Source organism: Notechis scutatus, chromosome 2 (genome assembly GCF_049901735.1).
Source record: "Notechis scutatus isolate UNSWTSFEM ecotype Mainland chromosome 2, rNotScu1.2, whole genome shotgun sequence".
Lineage (NCBI taxonomy): Eukaryota > Metazoa > Chordata > Lepidosauria > Squamata > Elapidae > Notechis > Notechis scutatus.
Window position 1 is genome coordinate 88,030,548 of NC_142010.1, and position 10,306 is coordinate 88,040,853.

A 10,306-nucleotide genomic window follows, 5' to 3' on the forward strand; every position below is an offset into this window, starting at 1 on the left:
ATTAAAAAGTTATGATATTTATGTAGTTACTTTCCAAGCGTATCTAAATTATATTAAAGTAATCAAAATATCTTTACAATGCCCAAGGCAAAGGCATGTCACAACGTTTGAGCACCCCAATGTTTGGAGATGGAAAGCTGAAAAATTTGACACACCCTATAATGTATTGCTTTTTTGAACTCCAAACTGCACTTTGTTCAGGCCAAATATTGACTACAGGTAGTCCTTGACTTATGATCACAATTGAGTTCAACATTTTTGTTGTTAAGTGACACATGTGTTAAGTGAGTTTTGCCCCATTTTGTGACCTTTCTTGCCGCAGTTAAGTGAATCACTACAGATGATAAGTTAGTAACCTGGTTGTTAAGGGAAGGAAGGAAGGAAAGAAAGAAGGAAAGAAAGAAGGAGATAGGAAATAAGAGTTACTGCAAAAAAAGCACAGCAAGTTTCAATGCTCAGGAATGTGCTAGGGCTGCATGCCAAAAGGATGGAGATGTCCTGGTCAAAATACAATTAAATGAATCAACCTGCCTCTTATGCTTCACAATGTTCCCCTTTGTTTATATTAGAATTTACAGTCCAGTGGCAACCTCAGGGACGGTTCAGGAACCAAGTCTCAGGCTTTTGACATGTTACTGTGTTGCCTTGGAACAGCAGATTTTCTAGTGGCTAAGAATGTTTTCCAAAAAGTTTGTTATTTTCTGAATCAGCTACTACTCATAGGCAAGAAGCAGTTCATTCCTCTTTAATTTTTTTTTTGCTTTTTGTTTTGACCCTGGATCCTATCCAGCACACAGTGATAGTGGCATTTTCCAATGTTGGCCGTCAGAATCTGGGAATTGCTTCATTGCAATTCTGAATTTGGTGTAAAGAGCAAAACAGGCTTTAAATCTATATTTCTTAGCAAACTCTGATGTCATTTAGCAATCCCCCCTTTTAAAGCAGAAGGTGGCTACAATATAGCTTGGATGAAAGACAGAATTCTGTTTAAAGATAAAATAGAACAAACTGCTGAAGATGGATCCATTTATTAAGTGAATGTATTTAGCAAATGAGTCCCAAAACCTTGAAAGTATTCTTCCAAAAAATTCAGGGGTGAAATATATTATTTCTGGGAGTTTGTCAGAATTCAAGCTGCGTTGCTCCAATGGTGATTCTGCCTGATACCACTCAGAGCCTATGCTGACCAGACGCTCCCAAAGACATTCTTCTGTTGCCCTTTCCTGTCCCAGAGCTTTCAATTTGCTTTGAGAAGGAGTTTTTCTAAGAAAGGAACACGCCAATAACTCTGTTTATCCTTCTCTTCTTCCCTCTTCCCTCCCTTTCCAGGAACACAGCAGCATGATTGGGATGACCATAATGATGCTAATGAGGAATATTTCCTTTCCTGTTGGATATGCCTATCTCACTTTTACCAGAAGAGGGAGCCAGCTTCACGGTGAAATCAGAGTTGCTGAAGTTGGTGAACAACACAATGAATCATATAAAGAGAAAGTGAACCGTGCCTTGCTGTGGAGTGCAGAGAGAAGGGGAGGGGAGGGAGAGAGGAAAGAAAAGAACCGGGAATAAACCGCGGCAAAAAAGATGAAGTGAGTCTTGTTCTTTCAGCTGGGAGTTTGTACCATCAGCCCTCAGGAATGGCCCACCCTCATAAACAACTTCTCTATTTGGTAAGTTCATGCCTCAGCCCTTAACATCAACTCGAGTTATGCATGGTCTTTGTTTATGGCAGCTGGTTTGGGTTTATAAGCAGGCAGGTTCTTTGGCTTGACTGTGTGTTGGTAGTGGAGCATTTTGATTTTTTTTCTTGTTTTTCTTTTCGTAAATCATGACCTAAAAGAACGAAAATTCATACATTCTGGAGCATGAGCGTATTTCTGGCATCCTTAAGTATTTATACACATGTGTGGCCAAGCACAATTATACCTAGAGTCTGCACAGATAGCCTGGAAAATTGGATGTCTGATACAACCAGCTGAGTAATTTTAAAGAGCACTTGGGGTTATATTTGTCCATTTATTTATGACTGGAGGATAAATCTATATACCTTGACTGTTTAGAAAGACAAGCAGGATCCTGTGTACTGCTATGCAACCTTAGTGGCAGTGGGGAGTTAATATTAGGATGGCATATTCAAATATTTGAATATTGTGGCATTTAATTTCCCATTGTTCCTTCACACATAGGAAGAACAGTGTATTTATTCTGTGCTATAGAAGAAAAAGAGAGAAAGACAGCTTCCGGCAAGAGAAGATGCTTGATTTTAAGGTCAGGAAATCTAAGTGCATATTGCTTTATAATGTTATTCATGCCTGGATGTCCTTCCTCTGAGATTTAGAAAAGAGACCTCAAGCAAACAAATCTTTCCATGCCAGATTATGTTGCTCTCTATCACTCCAGGCAGAATGAAGCCAATACTTCCAGGACTGTCGGTTTGGCGAGATGAAGAGAAAACTTGCGAGTTCATAGAAGCATGTTTAAGATTAGAGTGCAGAAGAATCTGAGGAAACTACCCTATTTGGATGCATTTGAAAGAAAAGGAACCATTGACAGTTACACCTAATGTTTGAGGAACAATGAATGGGCTATAGCTGAAATATCCAGATCCAAAGGGACCTGAACTCTGGATCGGTCCTTACTCTTCTCCTTCATTCTTCCAACGAAAACTAAAAGACCATCAACGCTTTTCAAGACCTTTGCCAGAAAACTGGAAATATCATGTCTTTGCTTTGGATGATTTCATCCTGATGGGGCATTTCAACAGGATGTACAAAGCGTGACTTGGGTGATGAACATCCAGACGGGAGTGCTTTGATGCACAGAGTTTGCACATGAATCATAAGGGCTGGCTAGAATTGAAGGAGCTTGTCCATGTCCTGAGAAGGCTAATTCAGAAGAGTCCTCAAAGTTCAGTCTGGTGGCTTTTGCTAAAAAAGTCAGTGCCTGCTTAGCATTCTTCCACCAGGATATTATTCCCAAAGCAACACAATTCGCTTGCTGTGATTGTAACCCATTGTCTTGCTATGCAATTCAAATCCTAAATATAAAGTTGAAAGGAAAAAAAATTGTTTCCCTGGATTAGACACGAGCATCAGAAGTCCTAAAGGTAGGATGGAGAATTTCTTCTTTATGCAAAACTATGGTCCTTCTATAAACCTTCTGAATGTTTTAAAATGTAAATTTATTTTCTTTGCCTCTAGGACGATGAATCTTTATTAAACTATTTGGAACAATGAAAGGAACTGAGTCCCGAGGCTACGTATAAAGGCAGAACTGATGTTTTAATTTCAGATCAGAAAGGTATGAAGGCTGAGGTGGGTTTAAGATGTCCATCAATTAGAGGGACGAGAAATTGTATCGGCAACCAGAACACTTGAAGAATTATTACCTCATTAGAGCAGAGGGGCTAGTTAAAAGAATCATTAATCTATTTAAGTGAGAAAAAGTGCAAGCTGAAAAGTAATTACGCTCTGTACAGAATTCTCTGAGGATATTTTCCCGCTGGCCTGTTCCTGCTTAAAAGTATTCTATTTTTGGCTAATATTTAAAAGAAGATTGTTTTTTTTAAAAAAGGCAGGGGGGGGGGGGAAGGTGGGGAGGGAAGGTGAGCCCCGATGTGATCAACAAGTTCAGATACTTGTGATGGATTATCTGTGTGTTTTTGTTTTTTTAAAGTTTTTTTTGGAGAGAGAAATAGAGAGAGAAAGCAAAGGGACCCAAGACCAGAGACTTGAGCATGAATCTTAGGATGCCTGCCTGGTTCTGAGCAATTAAATTGCAAGCTCTGTGGGAACACGAGGAGCTGAAGCCCCTACCAGGCCTGTGACATGATTTTGCCTGAGAAGGAAAGATGATTTGGAACAACACCACTATGGACGGGGAAGGGTTGCTTGTGAAAAGAGATTCCTGCTTCCGAATCCTCACCGGCTGCTTCCTCTCCTTGCTGATCCTTTCCACACTCCTAGGCAACACCCTGGTCTGCGCAGCTGTCATTAGGTTTCGCCACCTGAGGTCCAAGGTGACCAACTTCTTTGTGATCTCTTTGGCAGTCTCAGATCTTTTAGTTGCTGTGTTGGTCATGCCCTGGAAAGCTGTGGCCGAGATAGCTGGATTCTGGCCTTTTGGATCATTCTGTAACATCTGGGTGGCATTTGATATCATGTGTTCCACAGCCTCCATCTTAAATTTGTGTGTCATTAGTGTGGACAGATATTGGGCCATCTCTAGCCCGTTTAGGTATGAGAGGAAAATGACCCCCAGGGCAGCTTTTGTGATGATCAGTGTGGCGTGGACCTTGTCTGTGCTGATTTCCTTCATCCCTGTACAACTGAACTGGCACAAAGCTAAAACCACAAGCTTTTTAGACTTAAATGCCAGTTTCCAAGGTGTGGCTATGGACAACTGTGATTCCAGTTTGAACAGGATGTATGCCATCTCTTCCTCTCTTATTAGTTTTTACATCCCTGTGGCCATCATGATAGTCACCTATACAAGGATATATAGGATTGCTCAAAAGCAAATACGGCGTATATCAGCCTTGGAACGAGCAGCTGTGCATGCTAAGAACTGTCAAACCACCGCTGGCAACAGGAACAGTATGGATGGCCAGCACCCAGAAAGCTCCTTCAAAATGTCCTTTAAGAGAGAGACTAAAGTTTTAAAGACTTTGTCAGTGATCATGGGAGTGTTTGTTTGCTGTTGGCTACCCTTCTTCATCCTGAACTGCATGGTGCCCTTTTGTGAGCCCAGTATCTCATCCCAGGGAGCAGAGCCATTTTGTATAAGTTCTGCCACTTTTGACGTTTTTGTTTGGTTCGGATGGGCCAATTCTTCCTTGAACCCGATCATTTATGCCTTCAATGCAGATTTCCGCAAGGCATTTTCCACTCTTCTTGGCTGCTATAGACTCTGTCCTTTCTCCATTAATGCGATAGAGACAGTTAGTATCAACAATAATGGGGGTATGGGTTTTTCGAGTCAGCTTGAGCCAAGAGGGTCCAGTCCCAAAGAGTGCAATTTTGTCTATTTGATTCCCCATTCAGTTCTCTGCCCAGAAGAAGAAGACATGATGAAAAAAGAAGAGGAGGGGGTATTCTCTAAAACCTTGGATAAAATTTCTCCAACCCTGTCAGGTATTTTGGATTTCGAGGCTGATGTGTCTTTGGAAAAGATCAAACCAATCACGCAAAATGGCCAGCATAAAACCTGAGGTGGAAAGTTGACTCATTTAAAAAAAAAAAAGTGGTCATTCGAGAAAGATTTTCAACTTTTTTTTGTCTGTTTTTAGTAAGAAGGTGTGCTATTGTGAGAATCAAAGCCATCACATAAAAATCCAGAGCTTAATCAGCTGCTGTCTGACAAAAACATAAAATTTTAAAAAGATTTCCACCTTTCATACATTGTATTTAAAGAGTGTTCTATGTTGTTCATCTTGAATGGAAATGAATCAAATATGTAGGTACGGTGTAGCTGCAAAAAAAAAAAAAAGGAAAAAAAAGAGTTTTAAGTGGATACATGTTTGCAGAAACAGACCTGGGGAAACTAATTATATTTCTCTGTGTGAATAAAATGTAATAGATTTATATGAGATTCTCATTTGACTTGCATAGTCATTTGTGAGTGTTTATACATTGCAAGAAAAATTTGATAACTTGCCAGATTAGGTGGATGCCTTTTAAAACAATTTTGAACATCAATACAGCCTTATAATAAGAATGAGATATTTTTTAATAGTAGGAAGATTATGTGTCAATATTGGCTTTCTTTATTTATTATTTAAATGGATATTTTTTCATATGTTTAAGCAAACACGACTTTATCTTATTTTAATATATGTTGAAAAAAATAGGATATTTGTATGTATGGTGTTATTCATTGCATTTTTGATCTGTTTACTAGTCAGCACTTTATGAAGAAGAAGAAAAAGGGAGAATTTGCAAAATCAGCTTTGTCTAGCTAACTCTAGAACCTGTAGGTGTTCCAAACACAGCAAAGGGAATAAATCTCCATTACCTTTTGCTGTACAGAAAGAAAGGTGTTTTGTGGGTTCTTTTTGAAACAGAAGGTCAGAATCACTTGAATGATAAGTTATACGGACTATGACCTTCTAGAAATGAAATTTGTAACTGTAGTTTTATTTTCAAGTTTCAGCCTGTGTTGACTTTGCTTGAATGTCAGCTTGTGAAACTGTAGATCGCATACTGATCTAAGAGGAATACCGATGAAAAATGAACACCAATTTAAAGGTCTGATGAACTAAGAAATAAACATCACCTATATTTGCTAATTTGAAGATGAACTAATCCTCTTAGATTTCTTTTACTTCACTTTTTGGGGGTGGGGTGGGGGAGGGGGAAAATAATTAACCCCTTTCACAATTGGAGAGTAGAGCTATCCACAAATATTCTCCCTGATAAAGAGAGGATGAAAATGGAGCTTCAAATTGTGCAGGCATATGCCAACAAGAAGGAGGGCTATTCTTATGCCAACTTCCAAGAGGCCTCTGCCCTGCCACTGGGGGAATGCAATGCCACTTAGTCTGATCCAGCAAACTATTCTCTGCTCTTATGAAATTGGTACCAAAAAGAGCAACGAAGGAATGCTAGCACCATGTGAAGCAGCACAGTTTGTCTTAAATCTGCTTGTTTTAATTTTCACTTTTGTTCACTGCTTCTTGGATAGAAAACAATGCCTCGTTCTGATTTTGGATTCTCACAAAATGAATGGAACAACAAAACTTGTCCTCAATTTCCTGCAAGTTCCTAGAATGGCCAAGATTTGTTTTCTTTTTGCTCTCTTGAAACCAAAATTCCTCCCATATTCCCTTAATCATATGAAATAAAAATAATGAATGTTAAAACTATGAAAGTAATACACAAAGAGGATGGTGATGATGATTGAATGATAGCAAAACCCCGTCAGATTTTGGAACAAAATACAACATTCATTGAGACATGTAGTCAGAAAAGGAGAAATATAAGTGATAAATTAGGTCTATAAAAATATACTTCCTAAATCAGGTCTGTGTTACTCAAGTATTGTGAATGTTTTCATAATTCTATTGCCTGTAAGCTGCTTTCATACATATAATAAAATTATTTTGTGAACATAAGGTCAAATAAAGCAATTTACATTATATTTATTAAATAAAATTTGCTTTTTTATTGGCATGTTGTTTTGACTAATCAGCAACCCCCCCCAACTTTCTTTTTTGTTTGTTTTGGAACCTCTTGTGACATTTAGTTAATGTCTGGTGAAGATCAACTAAGAATCGTCTCATGCAGTTTCTTTTCAACATTCTTACATTTGTATTGGGACAGAGCTGATTTCTATCCTTGTAAGAATTGGGCAGAGAAATAGATTGATTATTTGATTGTCTGCATCTTCTGATAAATCTGAAAGAAAATATTTGGAGGGTTACCACGGTTAGCATACGCAGTACTGAGAAAGACAAGCAGTGATTATACGCAAAAGCTGTTTTCTGTATTGTAAAGAACAAAGCATCTTTATGTAATGTAAAAATGAATGTTTGCAGCATCTTTTTACAAAAATGAAATACTTTTTTTTTCATCATGAAAGATTTAAACATCTTTGCCCCTGTTTTTAAAAGAGAGCCACTGCTTCATCCCCTCATGGGTGGGGCGTTCTGATAATTTAGAGGTAAACAAGTGATCAGGCATACTTTATTTCCTCCTTCCTTCTGGGAATCAGATTTCAAATTCATGGCTTTGATTTTGGATTCCTGAAATTTGCAATGGTAAAAAATGGTAGAAGAGAACTGGTGCTCTATTTCAGTTGTTCTGAACACTGAACAGATCTGTCCTGACATTTGAAGCAGGATCGAGAAACAGGGCAAATCTTCTGCCAGACTTCTGGCTAACTCTCAATATTACTGCACGAATGCATAAATATGTCATCTCTCTCTCTGTCTCTCTGTCTCTCTCTCTCTCTCTGTGTGCATGCTTACTTACATGTGAATAATTGTGTAAGTATGTATACATTATAATAGGATCAGACTTTCTAGAAAATCTGGGAATTGGTGGTCTTAGATTCATGGAGATTCTCAACCATCTAGGCCATGGTTGTTCCAAAGGTGTTGTTTAAGAGGCAACTGGATTTTCAGTTTTTCTTTGAAGATGTTTCGCTTCTCATCCAAGAAGCTTCTTCAGATCTGAAGAAGAACAAGAAGAGCTGAAGAAGCTTCTTGGATGAGAAGCAAAATGTCTTCAAAGAAAAACCAGAAAGTCCAGTTGCCTCTTAAACAAGCACCTTTGGGACTTGTGGTGTTATGAAATTTGCTTCTTCGAGATGTACCCAAAGAGTGCCAAACTGGATGGCTTTTTAGGGAAGTAGACAGATTTTTAGAGAGTGGTACAGTTATGGATATTCATTATAAAGGGTTACCTGTGGCAGAACACTACTCAATATTGGCTGCTGAAAATAATAATGTGTGTATGGGTGCCTGTTTTTTTTTTTTTGCAGATGTCTGGTTGATTTATAGGAAGACCTGGGCTAAATCATTTGGCTGCAGTTGATCAGACATTTTGTCTGAGATATTGCCATTCTTAAATTCTTCTGTGCTTTAAGCTTACTCTTAATGTAAAAAAAAGCCTATATATTCTTTCTGAACATGTAACTTCCTGCATATATCTTACTGGGATCTGCATACATTCCAGCTTGTTATACGGATGTCCTGATTTCATACCACAATGTTCTTTGATTTCTGAAGTCCTATATATTCTGATTGTCTGAAATGGAGGGCTGAATATATAGAATAGTTTTGCTTTTGATCATCAGATTGAAAGAGTTTCAAGCCTCTCTTTCTCACTCTCTGTTCATTTCTTTCTCTCCCCATGATACTAAACGATGTTAACAGGACTGTGGAAATTCTGCTGAGTTATTTAAATAGGCCCGCTTGCCATTCCTGCACAATAAAATAAAAATGGCACAGAGAATGCCTATTTGGGGCAACTTTGAATGTCTTCCTATTGGGTGCATGTGTTTTTTCCGCTCTCTTATATCCGGGTCTCAATGTGTAGCTTTAATTTGATTTAATATCTATTTTTGCTCTAGTATATACCTCAAGACAAGTACCTGAACCGCATCTAAAGTTTGAAATGAGTATTTACAGATATGTAATTCTTTTTGTATTATCCATCAGGCTTACATATTATCCAAGAATACCGCATCCAAAGGGATGAAGGCTGTGTCCAGTCTTGAATTCCTTTCATATCATTTGGTAGACAAAGCTGCTAGATATAGATATTGCATACAATTAATTTACAAACAGTATGCAATGTTACACCGAGAGAGAGAATGCTATGTGTGAGCATCTAAATTAAGGAGCAGCTTACTAAATCCAAATCCAAAGTCCTCCCTGGTAGAGCATTCAGTTCTATAATGGCTAACCAGATGCTATTGGGAAGCTCCAAGTGGGGGATTAGGGAAGAGCTTTTTCATGAAGATGAAGCTCTGCCAGCAACTAATACTCTGAGGCATGGCATCTCAGTCCTTGGAGGGAGCAGAGTGTATTTATGCTGGTAGCCATTGGCAGTCTTATTTTTCATCAATTGGTCTCATCCCTCTTCAAACTGGCGACTATCTAGACATATTTGTTTAGTTCTGCTTTAGGCATTTCCTTTCATCCTTCTCTTGGATGAGCTGGACTATTAAGAAAAAGAGAGGAAAAAAATTCCCTGATTTAATTTTTTCAAAACAGACAAACCTATGCATGTTTCTCTTTCATTTATCTCGATCACATTCCTCTTTAGTTGAGTTTCTTTCAAAGACACCTTTACAAAGGATTGGGCAGGGCTTTTATTGCAAAATAATGTGAAAAATAATCAGTGCTATTTCAATTATTCAGTGACATTTCTCAGTGACATTTTCTCAAACTGTAATTTTCCCTTTTTTTTCTAGGCAAAGTGTCCCAGTATGAAATACATCCTATAAAAATAATATTAACTTGCTTATATACCATCTTCCTGATAATTTTAGCATTTTAGAAAAAAACCCCAATAACCTCAAATATCAGTTTTCAGAGCTTTATTCATTCATCTTTTTCTTCTTTGTCATGTTAGTTGCTTGTCTGACAATGCTGTTAAAGTTATGTGATCTGAGTTATTGTAGGCAGTGGTTTAGCTGTAAAATCTTATATTGTAGGCTAATAGACAAATAGAGTACAAAATAAGGCAGTTTTTACTTAAAAGTTTGTTAAGGTCTTTATTTCAAACTAGAGCTAAAAATGTAGTGTATATGGTTCTCTTCTTAGTTTATTTTTAGAACAAGCCTGAGATATTTCAGGTAA

General features: G+C 37.9%; 1 protein-coding gene across 4 annotated transcripts; it reads left to right on the forward strand.

The window, feature by feature from the left end:
- Positions 1 to 1,470: 1,470 nt before the first annotated feature.
- DRD1 (dopamine receptor D1) lies at positions 1,471 to 7,163 on the forward strand. 4 transcript variants are annotated; one of them, XM_087955428.1, is made up of 4 exons: positions 1,471 to 1,670; positions 2,187 to 3,106; positions 3,201 to 3,300; positions 3,688 to 7,163. In XM_087955428.1, the coding sequence occupies exon 4, from the start codon at positions 3,851 to 3,853 to the stop codon at positions 5,207 to 5,209; it is 1,359 nt and encodes a 452-aa protein (XP_087811554.1). In that variant the 5' UTR covers positions 1,471 to 1,670; positions 2,187 to 3,106; positions 3,201 to 3,300; positions 3,688 to 3,850; the 3' UTR covers positions 5,210 to 7,163. The 4 variants fall into 4 exon arrangements, with proteins under 4 accessions (XP_087811554.1, XP_087811555.1, XP_087811553.1 ...); XM_087955429.1 differs by having other exon boundaries at positions 2,187 to 2,268; positions 2,401 to 3,106; positions 3,201 to 7,163; XM_087955427.1 differs by having other exon boundaries at positions 3,201 to 7,163.
- The last annotated feature ends 3,143 nt before the right edge of the window (positions 7,164 to 10,306 follow it).